A 21,099-nucleotide genomic window follows, 5' to 3' on the forward strand; every position below is an offset into this window, starting at 1 on the left:
AAAATTGGAACAATCGAATAGATAATGTTGTAGGGAAGATGAACCAAAGATTTACTTTTATTGGCAAAACACTTAAAAAGATGCAACAGGTCTACCATAGTGACTGCTTACACTAAGCTTTTCCGTCATCTGCTACAGTACTGCTGTGTGGTATGGAATCCTTACTAGACGGGATTGATGGAGAACATCAAAAAATTTCAAAGAATGGCAGCTCATTGTGTTCTATCATGAAATGGATATGATGTACAAGTTGGGATGGCAATCATTAAAACAAAAGTAATTTTCGTTGCAGGAATATCTTTTCACGACATTTCAATCACCAAATTTCTCCTCCAAATGTGAAAATATTCTGTTGACACCCACCTACATAGGAAGAAATGATCATCGTAATAAAATAAATCAGAGTTTGCATAGAAAAATTTAAGTGCTCCTTTTTTCCCCATTTGATGTTCAAGGGAACAGTAGAGAAATAGTGTGAAAGAGGATCGATGAACCCATTGTCAGATGTTTATATGTGGAACGCAGTGTAGTCATGTAGATGTGGAAGCATTCCATGTTGCACCCTGTTAACTACCTTTGCTGGTGTTAAGAGTAGTAGTCTGTGGACCCAAGAACTTGCACAATATCCAGTTATTGCAGTTAGGTTAGCATTACAACATGTTCTTATTGTTTGCAATGGTATTTAAATCATAACTGACTAGACTAATAATTTTGTTCATCATGTTCCTGCATCTGTTGCTCATTTCTTCAATATATGCACTATAATATTGTCACTTGGGTAAGAAATTGCCCACTTATATGGCGACTGCTTTTCTCTTTGTGGACCTGTTGCTTAATTTCATGACTTTGCCTCTTAAAAGTTTCCATTTACCAACACGTACAGGGTCTTTTCAGGCTCAAAAGGCAATTTAACTCCTTGGTAACACTAAGGTAATTGTTGAAGGACTATGTTCCATCAAACTTCCAGGTTGCCTCTGGAACTTCCCTTCACAAGGATCATCAGATCATTGACATGTACCTGGGTATGGCAGAGTTGTTTCTCTGTTTTGAAAATAGTTCATTAAAAGTTGTGTAATGATTATGGGCAGTCAAAGTCCCTCAGGCGGTTATAAAGTGCTGGCCACCATAAGTGATAGAAAGCCTCGGCGATGTTCACCATTACGGCTACAACATATTTATTCTTAGCTTTTTTTGCAGGTCTTCATCACCTCATTTACTTCATCTTCTGTTGATTTCCTGTTTGCATGCTACACACATTGGACCTACACCTGGAGTTATGGTCTGGAGTGCAATTTCGTATGACAGCAGGAGCACTCTCACGGTTATCCCACACGCCCTGACTGCTAAATTGTGTGTCTCCTGTGATTTGACATGTTGTGCTGTCATTCATGAATGGCATTCCAGTATGGCTTACAGTAATCAGCAGTGCTGCTATTGACAACATCTCTATGGACTCATCGAGTAAATTGTCTAAATATTTTCAATTAAATTATAAGACTAATGAATAAAAAGAAATTGAGAACTAATAAACATAAAATGAATTGCATTAGCACACTGGAGCGATGTAATCACCCCATTTGACATCAGTGAAAAATGTAATATATTCTGCAAAGTAACTTACAGTTCCTAAGGAAAGAATTCAAAACAAATTTAATAAATTATCATTCTCATTTAAAAAAAAAAAAATTGTATTGCAAGTATTCCTGAAGATACGTAAATCAGCTGCAACTGACAGTAAATGTAGCAGAACTTCTCGACACAGATACGTTTGTAATACTGATTGAAATGTCTTGGCAAATCTCTTGTCTAGGGTTTCAAGGCGAGCAACTGATTATAGGCAGTATCACATTCAACGGATCGCTGCATGTGTGGGGCCCTTAACAGGTTGCAGAAAAATATTGTGAATGGTGATTTTAGAAGCATTACTTTCAAAGTAAATTTCCATTTATGCAAGATGTGAGATGAATTTCTTAAAACACCTTTATCAAACACTTTGAAGGTCAACCACATAGAAAAATTTTGGACTCTGAAGACCAGCCACTTATGCCATTGTTTAAAATTTGACTGACTATTTGTGTTGTGTTTCTTGTAGCTGTACTGTATGTGTATTAATTTCAACCATTAACTTTTCCTAGTTGTGTGTTTGCGCTACTTAACAGTGATGTTGCTATTGGCTGACTACATCACATGTCCTATGGCCTGAATATCTGCTGTCATTGGCTGGCGAGATCAAGTGACATGAGCTATGATTGGCAGACAAAGCACATTGCAATCTGGATTTCAGTGCTTCAGAAGCTACCTAGCTGTATTTAGTGGAATTCATATTTATATTTTCAAAATACGAAAATGTGCAATGTAAACATTGCCACGTATCAAAGATCTTTCCGAAACACATTTTTTTTTTTTGCTGGGTTTCATTTCCTAAAGTGTTGGAAGTTCTATGCTGGTGTATAAAACCTTTAGCATTCAAAGGACTGATAAGCTTTACCCTCCAAGGAAGAGTATATTGTCATTTAACATGGAAAAAACTTGCTTTCACTCAGGAAAGTGTGTTTTTAATCGGGAACTCAGGGAAAAATCCAGGAACTTTTTTTCTTGTCCGTGTACGCACCCTGAATAATGTTGAATAGTGAGTGTACTGTGCTAAGAAATTAAGAGGTCAGTGTGCCCATGCAACGTAACACCTCCTTGTCCAATAATACCTGGACCACTGAAATGATCATGTTCGACAATGTTCTGGGGTGTATTACATGTTCCCACCCCTCGCCACATGAGGGTATATCCAACATTGTCAAACAGGATTGTTCTGGTGGTTCAGATGTTGTGGTGTAGGGAGGCATAATGTTGCATAGGTTTCTTGATCTAACTAAAGTGTTTGATACAGTAGACCACAACATATTGTTAAATAAATTAGATGAACTTGGAATAAGGGGATTTGTGAACAAATGGTTCCAGTCATACCTAAAAAATAGAAGACAGATAACTGAAATCTCACATATTTCAAGTTGCTCAAACTATATGGTAAAGTATACTTCAGACCCAAATTATGTAAATATAGGTGTCCCACAGGGTAGTGTCCTTGGCCCAGTACTATTCCTCATTTACATAAACGACTTCCCACAGAGCATCAAGCATGGACAAACAATATTGTTTGCAGATGACTCAAATGTTCTAATCAGTGACAAATCACCAGATGCACTAAAAGAAAAAGCCAAACAAACACTAAACAGTGTATGTGAGTGGGCATCAAATAATAAACTAACACTAAATCTTAAAAAAACAAATGCTGTTAACTTCTATGTCTGCAAAAAACCACACTATAACAACTTTAAGTTAAACAATGAAACTATAGAATGTGTAGACTACACAAAATTTCTTGGTATGCATGTTGACAGTCAGTTAAAGTGGGAAGAACATATTAAAATACTTAGTAACAGAATCGCTACAGCATGCTATGCTCTGAGAATTCTGACTGCAGTTTGTGATACTACATGTGTCAGATCTGTATATTTTTCTTATATCCACTCTGTTATTACCTATGGAATAATATTTTGGGGAGTCAACAGTAAAAATATTCAAATAGTTTTCAAATTACAGAAAAGAGCAATTCGTATAATAACCAAGAGTGGCAGTAGGGCTCACTGCCTTGAACATTTCCAAAAGCTGGAAATCCTTACTGTCCCCTGTGAATACATTTTTCAAAGTGTTATGTATGTAAAAAAAAATATTGACTGCTATATGAAAAATTCTTTAGTACACAGCTATGAAACTAGAAACCAATACAATCTGCATCTAGATAGGAAAAATAAAGTTAAAACTCAGCAGAGCTTGTTGTACAATGCTGTTAAATTATATAATAAATTACCCCAAAAAATAAAAGATATTGACACAATCGGACAGTTCAAAACAAAATTAAATTTCTTTTATTAAATAAAAGTTATTACGCAGTAATGGACTATCTGAATTAAAACATGTAGTGTAATTAAAGTAGCCTGCATTGTAATACATGAGGAAATAATTATAATATGAAATCAAAATTGTACAGTACTATAAGAAAATTACAAATTACACAAGGATATAAAACTAATTTAAGATACCTCAAAAATGTGTGTAAATACAAATTTTATGTGTAAAATTGTAGGTATATTGGTATTGTATATGATTTTGCTGACGAAATCCACACAATGTAAATTGTTACATGGATTAATAAAGAAATCAATCAATCAATCAATACCAACATCCTAGTCTGTGAACGCAGCACCCTCACTGGCCAGTGTTATTTTGACACTGTACTCCTTCTCTGCATATATCTTCAAAGGGGTTGCATTCAACTATTTGACTGTGATTTAATTTTTGAGGGTGACAATGCATGACCACATCTACTGGAGGAGCTCTATGAATGAGTGGATATTCAGCAAACAGGCTGGTCTGCCAGTCCCCCCCACCCCGAATTAAGTATCATGGAGCACTTGTTGGGAAAGACATTTTGGAGCATATCCACATGCACCGATGACCATCCAGCAGTTGTAAACTGCACTGGTGGAGGAATGGGATGTCCTATCACAAGAACTCCTTACGAATATTGTTGCCATTGTGAGATCACACACCCTATTAAAAACCATATCCAATTGTTGTGATGCCCAGGGGATCATCATGAATCATCAAGGCTTTAGTTTAATTATTGTCTTTGAATAAAAGTGTCACATCTGTTCATCTCATTCCTTATTTCTTTCAGTTACCTTCTGTACTATACTGTAGCAGTTCTTTCAATGTATAGTCTAAATTTCATCGAACTGTGTTATGTAGCAGTGGCACATCAGGCAGAAGTTACTTTCGTCCATCGGTTTTGCACATCAGTGTACATTCATTAGACCACCAGTAAACCCTCAGAATTGTTGGACATTTTGTGGAACACAATTTGATAGGCTATAGTTTACCTTTTCCACTATCCCTTCATCCAACACATTTTTACTTCTTTTCGTGTATATAGTTGTAACTTAAATTGGGTTTCGCTCAACTGTTTTTTGCAGCTTTATTTTCTTTGTATTTTCCCTTCCCTTTCCCTCCCTTCCTTTCAGCCATTTCCTATCTCACATTTTGAGAAGCCCATGTGTATTGTGTGTGTGTGTGTGTGTGTGTGTGTGTGTGTGTGTGTGTGTGTTGTTGTTGTTGTTGTTGTTGTTGTTGTTGCTGCTGCCTGTAGCCATTGGCTATGGTGAATCAGCTCATAGGCAAGGCTAAGCGATTCAGTATTGAATGGTGCTTGTTGTGAGTGAGTCAGTTGCTGTGCAGTAAATATAAGCAGTCATTCTGATGATGACTAATTGTTGCTTTTAGTTGCACTCTCTTTGAGAAAACAAAGAATGTGATCATACCATATTAATAAAAATCTTTGGAAGGAACTATGGTCATGTGATCACGGTTTTCTTAGTTGTTTTCGTATTTCTTATAAACAATTTGAAATATTACACAAACTCATTGAACTGGAAATCTTTACTAGCTCCAGTTTTTGTATCATTAATCACCTAGTCAAAAGGTAGATATCTAAGAATAGAATCGTTAGCTCTAAGTTCACACAAGCATATTATAATAGCAATTGAACTACATTTTGCATAACAATACTCATTTTACGGTATACAATTACAAGTACCAGTATGCATCTGTTTATAAATTTGTCATTGTTGTTATTGTTGCTGCTGTTGTCTTCAGTCCAAAGACTCGTTTAATGCAGCCCTCCATGCTACTCTATCCTGTGCAAGCATCTTCATACCCGAGTAAGTACTGCAACCTACATCCTTTTGAATCTGCTTAGTGTATTCGTCTCCTGGTCTCCCTCTACAATTTTTACCCTCCACACTTCCTTCCAATACTGAATTGGTGATCCTTTGATGCATCAGAAAGAACATGTCCTACCAACCAATCCCTTCTTCTAGTCAAGTTGTGCCAAAATTCCTCTTCTCCCCAGTTCTATTCAGTACCTCCTCATTAGTTACGTGATCTACCCCTCTAATCTTCAGCATTCTTCTGTAGTGCCACATTTCAAAAGCTTCTATTCTCTTCCTGTCTAAACTATTTATCATCCATGTTTCACTTCTATGCAAGGCCACACTCCATACAAATACCTTCAGAAAAGACTTCCTGACACTTAAATCTATACTCGATGATAACAAATTTCTCTTCTTTGTAAATGCTTTCCTTGCCATTGTCAGTCTACATTTTATATCCTCTTTGCTTTGACCGTCATCAGTTATTTTGCTTTCCAAATAGCAAAACTCCTTCACTACTTTAAGTGTCTCATTTCCTAATCTAATTCCTTCAGCATCACCCAACTTAATTTGACTGCATTCCATTATCCTTGTTTTGCTTTTGTTGATGTTCATTTTATATTCTCCTTTCAAGACACTGTCTATTACATTCAACTGCTCTTCCAAGTCCTTTGCTGTCTCTGACAGAATTACAGTGTCATCAGCAAAGTCAAGGTTTTTATTTCTTCTCCCTGGATTTTAATTCCTACTCCAAATTTTTCTTTTCTTTCCTTTACTGCTTGCTTAATATTCAGATTGAACAACATTGGTGGTAGGCTAAAACCCTGTCTCACTCCCTTCCAAACCACCGCTTTTCTTTCATGCCCATTGACTCTTATAACAGCCATTTGGTTTCTTTACAAATTGTAAATAGCCTTTTGCTCCCTATATTATATTCCTGCCACATTCAGATTTTGAAAGAGAGTATTCCAGTCAACATTGTCAAAAGCTTTCTCTATGTCAACAAATGCTATTAATGTTGGTTTGCCTTTCCTTGTACACACATCAAAAAAAGTTTATCAGCCGGGTTCCCAGAACTCCTGAAGATAGATGTTGACTGTGGATATTATATCACAGGCACAGTCCCTTTGACTGTTCAGAGATGCCACTAAACCTGCCCAAAGATGTAAACAACAATGCATGAGCAGTGCCTATTAGACTGAGGGGGTCCGACAGCCGATCAGTTCCAGTCATTCCAATAGGAAGGAGGTACACGGCTCATGTTGTCTGTAGTTCAACCATGCTTAGACGGTAAGTCCCGCGGTTCGATCGTGTCCGCATTGTTACTTTGTGCCAGGAAGGGCGCTCAATGAGGGAAGTGTCCAGGCATCTCAGAGTGAACCAAAGCGATGTTGTTCTGATATGTAGGAGATACAGAGAGATAAGAACTGTCGATGACATGCCTCGCTCAGGCTGCTCAAAGGCTATTGCTGCAGTGGATGACCACTACCTACAGCTTATGGCTCAGAGGAACCCCGAAAGCAATATCATGTGGAATAATGCTTTTCGTGCAGACACAGGACATCGTGTTATGACTAAAACAGTGCGCAATATGCTGCATGATGTGCAACTTCACTCCCGATGTCCATGGTGAGGTCCAACTTTGCAGCTACAACACCATCCAGCATGTTACAGATGGGCCCAACAACATGCTGAATGGACCTCTCAGGATTGGCATGATGTTCTCTTCACTGATGAGTGTCGCATATGCCTTCAACCAGACAATCGTCAGACATGTTTGGAGGCAACCTGATCAGGCTGAATGCTTTAGACACACTGTCCAGCGTGTGCAGCAAGGTGGAGGTTCCCTGCTGTTTTGGGGTGACATTATGTGGGGCTGACTTACGCCACTGGTTGAATAGAGTGTGCGGCATGTTCTCCAGACATGAACCCTATTGAATATGCCTGGGATAGATTGAAAATGGCTGTTTATGGACAACGTGACCTACCAACCACACTGCGGGATCTACACCGAATTGCCATCGAGGAATGGGACAATGTGGACCAACAGTGCCTTGATGAACTTGTGGATAGTACGCCATGACAAATACAGGCATGCACCATTGTTAGAGGACATGCTACTGGGTATTATAGATATCGGTGTGTACAGCAATCTGGACCACCAGCTCTGAAGGTCTCGCTGTATGGTGGTACATCATGCAATGTGTGGTTTTCATGAGCAACAAAAAGGGCAGAAATAATGTTTATGGTCATCTGTATTCCAGTTTTCTATACAGGTTCAAGAAATCTTGGAACCAAGGTGATGCAAACCTTTTTTTGATGTGTATATTCTAAGATAAATCATAGGATCAGTATTGCCTCGCTTGTTCCTACATTTATACAGAATCCAAACTGATCTTCCCCAAGGTCAGCTTCTACCAATTTTTCCATTTGTCTGTAAAGAATTTGTTAGTATTTTGCACCTATGACTTATTAAACTGATAGTGTGGTAATTTTCACACTTGTCAGTGCCTGCTTTCTTTGGAATTGGAATTATAATATTCTTCATGAAGTCTGAGGGTATTTCACCTGCCTCATACATTTTGCTCCAGATGGAAGAGTTTTGCCATGGTTGGCTCTCCCAAGGCTTCCAGTAGTTCTAATGGAATGTTGTCTACTCCCCGGGCCTTGTTTTGACTTAGATCTTTCATTGTTGTGTCAAATTCTTCATGCTGTATCATATCTTCCATCTTATCCTCGTCTACATCCTCTTCCATTTCCATAATATTGCCCTAAAGTATACCACCCTTGTATAGATCCTGTGTGTACTCCTTCAACCTTCCTCCTTTCCCGTTTAGGATTGGTTTTCCATCTGAGCTCTTGATATTCGTACAGGATGTTCTCTTTTCTCCAAAGGTTTCCTTTAGATTCATCTATCTTACCCCCTAGTGGTGACATGCTTAAATTACATCCTTACATTTGCCCTCTAGCCATTCCTGCTTAGTCATTTTGCACTTCCTGTCAGTCTCATTTTTGATATGTTTGTATTCCTTTTCACCTGCTTCATTTGCTGCATTTTTATGTTTTCTCATTTCTTTGATTAAATTCAATATCTCTTGTGTTACCCAAGGATTTCTACTAGCCCTAGTCTTTTTACCTGTTTTATCCTCTGCTGCCTTCACTATTTCATCTCTCAGAGCCACCCATTCTTTTTCTACTGTATTCCTTTTCCCTTTTCTTGTTAAACATTCCGTAATGCTCCCTCTAAAACTCTCAACAACCTCTAGTTCATTCAGTTCATCCAGATCCCACCTCCTTACCATTTTGCAGTTTCTTCAGTTTTAATCCACAGTTCATAACCATTAAGTTGTGATCAGAGTCCACACCTGGCCCTGGGAATTTAAGACCTAGTTTCTAAATCTGTCGTACCATTATATAATCAGACTGAAACCTTCTGGTGTCTCCAGCTCTCTTCCACATATACAGCCTTCTTTCATGATTCTTAAATATATGAAATATATTAATACCTGTTTGATTCAGACTTGGAGCCACTTCCCTCAGTGTTTCCACATTTTTGTCATTGGTATGGCAAGTATCGTACAAAACATTGCATGCACCAAATAAATTAACCATTTGGGTTCTTATCACATTTCTCCCATTTGCACACTGCAGTCTCTTAAAAAAAAATCAAGCTGCCTGCTTTGGGCAAGAGCAACACAGCGCAGGTGTCCATCCACTCTCTATTTCACAAAGACAATGTCATAGTGTGTAACAAACCACTGTGGGCTGCAGGCACTGCTCGTTCTCTGTTTATCACTTAGGACTGCTGTTAGCAATTTGTACTTGCCCTTTTCTACATGCTTGTTCATTGCTTGGCATTTCCTCTATTTGGTAATGATCTGTCGCCATATGTTTAATTTCCATCCTGCGTTTTCCCTCAGTTTAATAAAAAAAGTTTGGGTTTGAATAAAGTCACGTAAGAGATGCTTAGAACCTGTAATGAACAAGTTAACTCTGTAACTGGATGAAAATAACAAATTGATTCCAACAGGAGAATTTCTGAGTATGGAAAGGGATGATGCTGGTTCACCAGACCCAAGTGTTCAGTATGGCTGCAGCAGCAACAGCTGTGTGTTTCATACCAGATAAGCTCATACGCTGTCTATTAATGTGCAGCATTGCCCTTTGCAGTCACAAAATAACCTTGTCACTTTTCTGCATACCTTCACTCTTAGCATGCTACACAGAGCAACAAAATGCTAACTACACAAAATAACCTTGTCACTTATTCTGTGTACCTTCTGTGTTAAACATGCTACACAGAGCAACAAAATGCGCAATAAAATTGAATCACAACATTTACATTACTGCTCACAAGCATTGTCTGCTGCTGTTTCTGAAATGAAAACTGTGAACAGAAAAGAACACGGTACCAAACCATGCTCGGTTTGATTGTTGCTGTGGTAACTGTCCTGTACACTAATAGTTGTCAGTCTCTTTGTTATTGTGATCCAGGAATTAGTGAAAGACTCGCTGTTAGTTATGGTGCTAAACATCTCACTCAGTTTAAATACTTGAAGATGTGTGAAGGGCAAGGAAGAGATTGTGAGGCGAAACAGGTCATAAGCCCTAATCCTGGGTGGCAGAAGAAGAAGATTTTTAAAACAAAAGAAATGTACATTTCTGTTGGCCATTGTTCCTGACATAGTTACTTTCTACCATGGGAAAGACTGACCATTCTTTGAACTCGTGTATTTCTAAGCTTAGATAGTTACTTTCTACCATGGGAAAGACTGCCCATTCTTTGAACTCGTGTATTTCTAAGCTGAGGAGAAGACTCATACATATCTTATCTGTGATTAATGTAGACTATGTCTCCTGTGTTTTAACTGTTGATGTTTTGTCATGTCTTAATGCAAATAAGAGTAGAAAACCTTCAGACACAACCAAATGTGCATGACAGATCGTCCATCTCTAATTTGACTTATAGATTCTCTATATCTATCAAGGTAATCATCTACATGTTGCACAGTATGAGGAAATTAGTTTGCATAATTACTTTTTAAAAATGTCAGTGACAATTTGATTATACCTAATTCCAATTGAAGACCCTTGATACTTTTTTGCATGTTCAGGAATTTCATTGTGAAAATAAATGAGGGTAGTTATTCATCATACACTGAATCTTTAAAATTTTTGTGAAGCACTGATACATTGTATCGAATGTATTACTTTGTAATAGACTTATTTTCAGAATATTCTCATGAGATGATTTAATAACATTTCTGTGATACTTTTTTAATGCTTGTTGTTTCCTTTCCAGCTTTTCTGTACCAACCCTGGTTTGTGGCCAGATTATTTGGAAATACCCTGTGGCTGATCGCCCTTGGCTATTACATCTATATCACATTTTTAGGCTACAGTTGTAAGTATTCGGATATCACTGTCTCTCTCTCCCTCTCTCCCTCTCTCCCTCTCTCCCTCTCTCCCTCTCTCCCTCTCTCCCTCTCTCCCTCTCTCCCTCTCTCCCTCTCTCCCTCTCTCCCTCTCTCCCTCTCTCCCTCTCTCCCTCTCTCCCTCTCTCCCTCTCTCCCTCTCCCCCTCTCCCCCTCTCTCCCTCTCCCCCCCCCCTCTCTCTCTCTCTCTCTCTGTGTGTGTGTGTGTGTGTGTGTGTGTGTGTGGGGGGGGGGGGGGGCTTCTTTTTTCTTTTTTTAAGGAACAAAAGTACATTAAAAGGTCTTTTGCTTATAATCATTTGTATAAGTGTACATTACATTGGAGTGATGTATTTTATTTATTAATACCAGTTGTTCATGATACATGTCAGTTTTTGTGGTCCTCTCCTTCCCCAAATATGACTCCGTAATGCAGATGCTATGAGCATTTTAATCGTACAAGTGTACAGTTTTTATATACTAGAGTCTCTTTTACTGTGAAACATTTTAAAGTAGAGTAATTCAGTGTAGGTACTTGTTAGCAAAAATTTTGTCTTTGCTATCTTGAAATTACATGTTGAGATACATATTTGTAATTGATCAGGTTTTTTCTGACAAAAATTGTATTGAATAGTTCAGTGTCAAAGTTAGTTCTTTGATGGTCCATCATTTTAGTAATTTTAGTATAAAGGAAACACAGACCTCAACCTGAAGGTTATTTTAAACAACACAGGGCTCTACTACACATGGTCCTATTATAGTAGGTGTGCTCTTGCTTTTTTTCAGTCTTTAAACTGACTTACTCAATGAGTTATGGAAGGACGTACTGTTTAATATGGATTCAAAAACATGATTTAACTTGGAATTTATGGATACACTATCTGATAAAACTATCCAGACATCTGTTAGGAGACCTTAATATGCAGTGTGTCCACCTTCATCTTTGACAGCTTGAACCCTACTAGGGAGCCCTTCAATGAGGTGTCTGAATGTCTGTAGAGGCATGGCAGCCCATTCTTCCTCGAGATCCAAAACCAGAAGACGTAGTGATTTTTTACCCCAGGTTCTGGTGTGAAGTTAAAAGTTCTAACCTATCCCGAAAGTGTTTCAATGGGTTCAACTTGGAACTCCGGGCAGGCTTTCCATTTCAGGAACATTTTGCCCACAAACCATCACCTCATTTACGCTGCTTTATGACAGGGTGCATTGTCATTCTAGTATGAGTTCTCATCACCAAACTGTTCCTCTACTGTATGCAATACACAATGCTTTAAAATGTATTCATATCCTTTTGCATTTAGCATTTTCTTACGAACAATAAGGGGACCACAACCTAACCATGAAAAACACTGCCATACCATAAGTTGACCTATTTTTGTACTTAACTGTTGGCACTACACATGATGGCATGTAGCATTCTCCAAGCATTCACCAACCCCAAACCCTTCCATCAAATCACCACTGCAGATCACCAGTCAACCACTGTTCAGTTGTGTTGCTCGTTACACCACCTGAAGCATCAATTAACGTTGACTATAGAAATGTGTGGCTTATGAGGACCATTGTACCTCATCCTTTTTAACGCCCTATACACGGTCATTATGCTACCTGGACTGCTGGTAGCATTTTGGAACTCACAAGTGATTCATTTTGCTGACTTTGTGTTTTTTTACATGGATGAATTGTACTCTGCTTGGGTACTCTTGATAAATCATAAGCTTACCCATTCATGAGTTTTCTGTGGCAATTATTAATCAAAGTAAATAAATTGTCTTTTTATTAAAGGCTACTGTTTTCATAAGATTAATCCTCCATCATGAAAATAAGGGTCAATCGTACAAAACTGGGGTCCTGTAACATAAGACATATTAAGGGGCAAATTTCATTCACTGTTTCCCCCCCCCCCCCCCCCCACCCAGCATTTCTGTTCTCCACGAATAGATTTAAATGCGGTAAAATGGCTCAACTGAAGGATGGCAGCTGTACCAGATGGGGCAGCCTTATGATTCTGTATAGAGTATGCGAAAGAACTTGCTCCCCTTCTAACAGTAGTTTGGCATACTTGATAAGCGACAAACCCTCCCAAGTGGTTTTTTTATTGTGAAGGAGGGGGGGGGGTTGAACCCACAGGTCATTTCCATTTCAAGAATTATTTTCAGACTGTAGCATATAAGTACAGGTCTATATTGCTGATTTCACTCTGCTTTATAATTATGGAACATATTTTATGCTTGTGAATGATTACCATTTTGGAGACTGAAAACCTCCTGTTTAGGGTTCAACAGAGATTCATCATACAATTATTTTATGCAACTCTGATCACTTTGTTCATCCAGATAGGTAGTTTAATGTGGAAATATTGTGAGGTAGAAAGGTAGCTTTGGGCCTACTCTTAGGGAGTGTTGTAGATCTGATACTTTTCACAACATACACAAATTGGGTAGTTGGTAAGTTACAAGTGGTGGTTTGTAAATCATACTATTGCATATAGGGATTTTGCAACACACAGGATTATTTCAGAAAGGAGGAAGCCTTCTAGAATATCTACCCTGGGTCCAGGGATTGACAATTGACACTCATCGTAAACGAATTTTATTTGTTATGTATAAGTAAGGGAAAAGGCCCATTTCTTTAATTACACACATCAAAAAAAGGTTTGCAACACCTCGGTACTGAGAGTTCTGGGACGTGTATAGAAAACTGGAATAGAGATCAACATAAACATCACTTCCGCCCTTTTAATTGCTCATGAAAACCACACATTGCATGTTGTACCACATACAGCAAGACCTTCAGAGGTGGTGGTCCAGATTTCTATACACACTGGTAACTCTAATACCGAGTAGCACGTCCTCTTACATTGATGCATGCTTGTATTCGTCATGGCATACTATCCACAAGTTCATCAAGATACTGTTGGTCCAGATTGTCCCATTCCGTAATGGTGATTCGCCATAGATCCCTCAGAGTGGTTGTTGGGTCACATTGTCCATAAACAGCCCTTTTTAATCTGTACCAGGTATGTTCGATAGGGTTCATGTCTGGAGAACATGCTAGCCACTCTAGTCGAGCGATGTCGTTATCCTGAAGGAACTCATTCACAAAATGTGCCTGTGGGGGCGTGAATTGTTGTCCATGAAGACGAATGCCTCACCAATATGCTGCTGATATGGTTGCACTTCCGGTTGTAGGATGGCATTCACGTATTGTACAGCCGTTACGGCGCATTCCATGACCACCAGTGGCGTATGTCCACCCCAAAACAATAGGTAACCTCCACCTTGCTGCACTCGCGGGACAGTGTGTCTGATGCGTTCAGCCTGATCGGGTTACCAACGGTTAAATATCTAGTCATATAGTAAAGAGAAAAGCCTCAGATAGATGCTGATTTAACTCCAATAGCAGACTGTAAAAGAATTGTTGTACTTGATTGACATATTTACTATTGTGTGTACATTCCAAGGAGAGTTAATGTACATAATACCTCCTCCCATGTAACCCCTACAAAATGCCTATGATGGTTAGTACCACATTTTTAAAATGTGACCACGCCTATTCAGGCTGTTTTAGTTTTATTTCTAGACCATGCCCTTTTAGACAAATTAGATTCAGGTATATCTTCTGAAGAAGGCTCAATTATTTGGGCTGAAACCTTGGTAAAGGTTGGCTTCATTACTGCAGTCGAGACGGATAGTTTCTTATATATTAGAGAAATTTGAGCTAATTTGGAAGTTTACCAAGGACCATCATTCCTGCACAAGATCTTTAAATGAAACAAGGAAGTTAGGTAAGCTAACATAAAGTTTTACATTTGGTAACTAAACGGGCCAGTTGGCCCAACCAACTGCCGTGTCATCCTCTGCCAATAGTGTTATTGGATGCGGTATTAAGGAGCATGTGGTCAACACAGTGCTCTCCCAATCATTGCCAGGTTTCTTGACCTTTGAACCACTACTAATTGGTTGAGTAGTTCCTCAGTTGGCCTCCCGAGGCTAAGTGCACCTCCTACCAGTTCTCTCACCAAGGGAATATTCTTGCTAGTACCCGAAATTGAACCTGGGTTTTGTAACAGTTTTCTTATGATATGAACTCTCCTTACAAATACGTGTCATCTGCAAACAGTCTCAGATAGCAAGAAGTGTTTCTGGTATATTGTTTATATATCACCAACAATGACAGTTCTATCAAACATCCTTTTTGTACACCAGATGCTACTTTGATTTATTATGTTGCCACCCTGCTATTAGAAAGTAACCTCTCATTCACATATCTGTTACAGTGTACCATAAGTATGTAATTTTGCCTGCTAGATGATGGTACAGAACTGAATTGAAGGTTTCCTGAAATAAAGAAACACGGAATTAATTTGAACTCCACAACATAGCCCCTGTACCACTTCAGTCAACGAGGCAAGCTGAGTTTCACAAAACTGGTGTTTGCCGAGTTCATGTTGTTTACTACACAAGAGTTTTTCAGTCTCCAGAAAAGCTGTGAAACATGAGAATAAAATATGTTCTATTATTTTGAAACAATTTGACATCAATGAGATAGTTATCTAGTTCTGTGCACCTGTTCTGTGATTTTTCTTGAATACTGAAATCACATATGCCATTTTCCAAGGGTGCTTCATCAATCCAGCCACCAGGATCAGCCATTTCTCATGCATAATTAACATAAAATCTAATGGTACTGCACTAGGTGCAGTGGGCTTTTCTCTATCAAAAGTGTTCATTTATGTTTTATTTCGAATTTGACTCATTTCTGTCTGTCACTTCTGCAGCCATGCACAGGTCACAAATAGGAAATGTATTGTGATCTTCTATGGTAAAGGACTTTCAAAATATAATCTTTTTTAATCCAACATGGTAAATGAACATCTAACCAGGTAACTTTGATCCATTAAATGGATTTATGGAGGACCTTTTTAGAATTTTTTCAAAACTCCATAGGCTAGATCTTTCTTTTGAGTTCAGTGAATCCTTCAGGGTTAACAGACGTTATGTGTATTTTTAGTTTCTTCTGCATTTGTTTCTTGCCAAGGAGCTGGATGAATTTGAAACAGCTATGTAGCTCTTTGTGCCATCATGGTAACTTTCTAGTATTGTTTTTGAGTGTTGAGTGTCTCCTAGCCCTGACACTCTCTTCCATAATATAAATGTGCCTAGCACATGGCCTATAATAATTCTGAATTTGGGCAGTAATGTTCTTCTTCATGAAACCTTAGAAAAACATTTGTGGATCTTTGGACACTTCTAGAAATGCTAAACCTCAAACTCAATGAATATTTGAGGGTCCAGAACTAGCTCAAATATAAATAAAAATGCAGTTCTGTTTCTTATTGTTATCAACTTCATATATTGTAACACTGCCAACTGGGGGCATCATTAAGCTTGCAGTAGGCCTACATGAAAGGTATAATTTTTGTGGTATATAAAGTATGTATATTTAAATTGCAACAGACAGACAATTTTCAAAACAGCAAACACTTGTCCATTATCTAAATGGGCTACACAATGAGTGAGTACTATGATCAGAATAGAGCAAATCTCCCTCCCCCCCCCCCCCCCCCCCCACACACACACACACTAGTTTTTAAGTAACAGCAGACATATAGATATTAATAGCAATTCTTGTCAGAGAACATAATGGCTACTTCTATTTGTGTTTTACTAATTATGCTAAAAGATGTCACTATTGACTTCTGGGGCATAAAATTTATTGGCACTGTCTTTGTGCCACAGTGCAGATATTTCCTGACTTTGTGATTTGTCAAAAGACCTGCTCCTACATTTGGACATACAGTTTTGCCACATCCTTTGCCATGATGTGCAGCTCTCATTGATATTCTGCCGCAGGTCCACATCTTACTACTTTCAAGCTCCAACTTGCTGTGTATTTAATGTGTCTGCACTACCTGTATCTTAGCCTTTGAAGTGTTTTTCTTCCATTGACTCATTTTTAATAGTTAGCTGAAGATCCTTGGGCTTCTACGTGCAAGACTCATTGTTGGAAATATTGGGAATACTGGTTTTTTGCTTTTTATCTGATTCATAGTAGTAGTAATACTTAGCAGAAAGTGGTTCCCAGTAATCACTTGACTACTATTCTGTGTTCTGTCAACAGAGCTTGTGTAAAAGATGTCTTTAGCCTTCAACGAGTTGAGGACAAGAATGTTTGGCTGCATCTCAATTAACCAAATGTTACTCTGCTTGGTTTTAATCATCTTGTGGTGTTACAGCTCTTCTTATGTCCATGCTTGATATGAAAATAGGACGAGGAATTCTGCCTTATGCAAGACACCTTTTCAGTTTTGTTTTGCCCAGACATGTTTCTGCACTTTTTGTGCTATCTTCAGTGGTTTATTTTATTTTCTTACTGTAAAATTGTTGTCACATATTAACATTTAGAGAAATTTTTGGTACAAAATATTTACCCAGCCTCTGTCACAGTTGCAAATATTTTGTACCAAAAGTTTCTATAAATCTTAATATGTAACAACAATTTTATAGCAAGAAAATAAGATAACCCACTGAAGATAGTACAAAAAGTGCTGAAACATATCTGGGTAAAACAAAACTGAAAAGGCATAAGGCAGCATTCCTCATCCTATCTGCTTGGTTTTATTTACTTCGTTAACCAGAGTTTAAAAAATGGACTCAGTCATTTGAAATGTAACACTGTCGAAGTATCTTTTAAAAAAATACGAATACTGAACGTGATATTGCAGAGTTAGATTTTCACATGGGAAGCAAGAGTAAAATGTGGTGCAGATGTTGATGATTCATATTACACTCTGATTAAAATTACTTTGTGATTGATGTTTCAGTGAGCCGAGTGATAGGGGTCTGGTGCCAGCTAATCGCAATTGGTGTAGTTAAGTGCTAAGTCATCTGGCTGTGGCATGCATTCATTTCAAAAGTTGGACTACAAAATAAACATTTACCTTTTCTGTAATGCTGAAGGTCATTTGTGAATATTAAATCAGTGCGTTTATATTTCTTTTGGGGTCCGAAGGAAATTTTTATCTCCTTGAACAATAAATCACTTAGTACTCTAAAAATGTGCAACTAATTCCACTTACACTTAACTTTGTAATTTCTCTTCGTTACTGGTTGTGTAAATGTATAGAAACTTTTTATCAAAGCGAGTTGGAAACATTTTTATCTTATTTCTTTACTACATTTTTACAAGTGTAAGAAATTGTTGCTGTGATCAGTGCTGTAATTATCTGTTCATGATTGTCGGTAACTTGGAGACTGTAAACTGAGGGTTTTGTGGCTGCAGATGGTCTTACCTGTAGGAACATCTTTTCTTAAATTGTTTCATATTTTTGTATCTCCACCAAAATTTTTCTTCTTCTTTTCCTGTTGCAGGTTTGCAAATTCTGCAGAGAACTCATATACTTCTTTATCCACTGACAGTGTTGCTGGCATTGTATGTTATAACATTGATGTCTGGTTGGAATATATCTCAAGATATGATGAACTTTTATGAAAGAAGAGTAACGTAACTGAAGACGTGAATCAGTGAAGTGTTGAATATGTATAACATGTATTATAACAAAGTGTTAGAGTGGTAACAAAGGAGATGTTGTAATGTGACAGTATTGTCATAAACAGTGTTCGTGACATTAACTTTTTGTACCCAAGGCAGTGAAAAAATAATAATAATTTGCCTTATTTTCGGTAATGTAAATTAGTTAAATTGTTTCTTTTAATATGTGATTGTAAATATATATTTCAGAGTTTTGATATTTGTTGTTACAGTATAGTGAAAAGTTTTTGCTTTCCCTGAATTAGGTCTTTCACACAAATATATGCAGTCTTCCAGTTTTATTACTATCACTTACAGGTAAGTTTATTAGATACATGGTGTTTGAAGTGATCAGATTATCACAAAATGTATAATTACAAGAAGCAATTACATTTTTAACCAGAAATCAAAATAATTTATTGTACAAACATTGCCATGACTTTTTATTGCTAATGAAAACTAGACAAACAGGTAAGAAATAACCTGTAGTAGCAGTAATTAAGATTATCAAACAGGCATGTAATCTTTGAGAGATCTGGAAATGTGTCTCATCATTGGAAACACTTCAGGGGAAAAAAAGGACCTCTGTATGTTGTATCATTGTTAACAAGCTGAAATTTATTAATACATATTTGACAATAAAAAACACACCTGTGCTTACTGTGTCCTATTGCAGTTCCACGGTAGTGTGTTTCTCATTCTTAAATATTTCTATAACTACTTACCAGCTGTTTAACAGTGACCATTGCCACATTTGACCATTGCCACATTTGAGCCTACATATTGTAATGGTATATCAATTGAAAGCATCTTTCAGTATAAATTATACCTCTTTAACACAGATCGACCATATTATAATAGTATGGAAGATTTTGGCAAAAAACTAAGTCTTAGATTGCTTCAGAAATTAAAATGTCATTTTTACATACAACTCCCCCCCTATAAATACGTATTACTTTATGTGACACTGAAATGTGTTTCCAAAAGTGGACTCAAAAGTAAGATGAAACTTTCAGTCTCCTGTAAAAAGCAATGTTTTTATCGTACTGCTATGCCCTTGGGACAGCTTTGTACTGGATAATAGAAGATTTGTAGAGATATATGAGAAAACAAATTGTGTTAAATTTGAAGGATTACCTTTTGAAAGGGTTCTGTAAAGATTCCTTCAGTCAGAAATACTATTGTTGATTTCATGTGTAATGTTATTACAGAACGAATTGTTGTTGACAAACCACATACAACTGTTTCAGATGTTTTATCACGTGTATCAAACATTATTTACGTACTCAGGAAACATGGTGTCTCTAACTTTTTGTGATTTATAAGCACCGTACAAAGTACCTCAAATAATGCCACTGTGTAGTTTTTAGTGAAAGAGAGGAACTCAAGGTGCCTTTCTTACATCTTTTTATTAATTTGAAATAGCAGTTTTAGTTGTAGTTGTACAGTCTTCATTTAAGTGTGGACTACCTTGGAGGGCATTCTACTTTTATTTGCATTTTCACTAATAACATGTATCAATACATGCGAGGTGTTATCAATATGAAGCGTACCTTTATATAAAGTAAATGATTTTATAGCATTATAGCACAATATATATGCGTGTTTTTATTAAAAGTTTCTAAAACACCATTATGCCTAAACATGTTTATTCCTTAAGAGACTGCAGTTTTAGTTTTCAGCTTTAGGTAAACTTACAAATAAGCAATGACTTATTTAGTTCTTTGATCTCTCTCTCTGTCTTTTCATTTTATTTGGTAATGAGTTTTTATAACTGAATCTCATCTTGAAGCTGTGCACCAATGTGTCATTGAAGATACAGTCATATTTTTTTTAAAAAAATTGACATTACATTTCTATACTTGGTACTTGGATTTATTCTCAATGTCTTCTGTAAAATAAAAATATTGTGTTTTATGTACCTCCCTACCCTACAATAATGCATCATGTGAAAGAAATCTGTGTGAGCAAAATATTCCATCTGTAAGATGTGGTATCGCCTACTTGTATTCAACTTTCATCTTTTTATCTGTTCTTTCTTCCATTTCATATGATAATACTCTAATCATTGTGAATCCTTCCATTGGCATCTTTTCAACAGACAATAGATGCCACATTCTCTAAAACATACCAGCTCTCGTCCTCAGGGGCTCAGCATTTGTTTGCTGGGTGTGGGCTTGGTGATGCTGGGGTTCCTGAGCTGGAGACTGGTAAGTGCTGCCGGTATTCTGTCATTGTAAGTTGTAGACATGCTTCAGGGACCACCGTATGGCACAGCAGTGGTACATTGTGCTATAGGAAATGGGATCTTGGCTTGACCACCTGGATTGCAAGGATATAAAAACGTTTATGAAAAGTACCCTCAATCTCAAGGTGTGCCACACACA

At 37.5% G+C, this 21,099-nt stretch overlaps 1 protein-coding gene across 1 annotated transcript in view; it reads left to right on the top strand.

The window, feature by feature from the left end:
* Positions 1-18,932, top strand: part of LOC126184601 (protein unc-50 homolog A) — a 98,763-nt gene extending 79,831 nt beyond the window's left edge. Inside the window, exons 6-7 of the mRNA XM_049927046.1 lie at positions 11,068-11,169; positions 18,553-18,932. Coding sequence (XP_049783003.1) covers positions 11,068-11,169; positions 18,553-18,689 — 239 coding nt within the window. The 3' untranslated portion in view covers positions 18,690-18,932. The remainder of the gene's footprint in view (positions 1-11,067; positions 11,170-18,552) is intronic.
* Positions 18,933-21,099: the final 2,167 nt, after the last annotated feature.

The sequence above is a fragment of the Schistocerca cancellata genome, chromosome 4, assembly GCF_023864275.1.
Source record: "Schistocerca cancellata isolate TAMUIC-IGC-003103 chromosome 4, iqSchCanc2.1, whole genome shotgun sequence".
In the NCBI taxonomy this organism is placed as follows: Eukaryota; Metazoa; Arthropoda; class Insecta; order Orthoptera; family Acrididae; genus Schistocerca; species Schistocerca cancellata.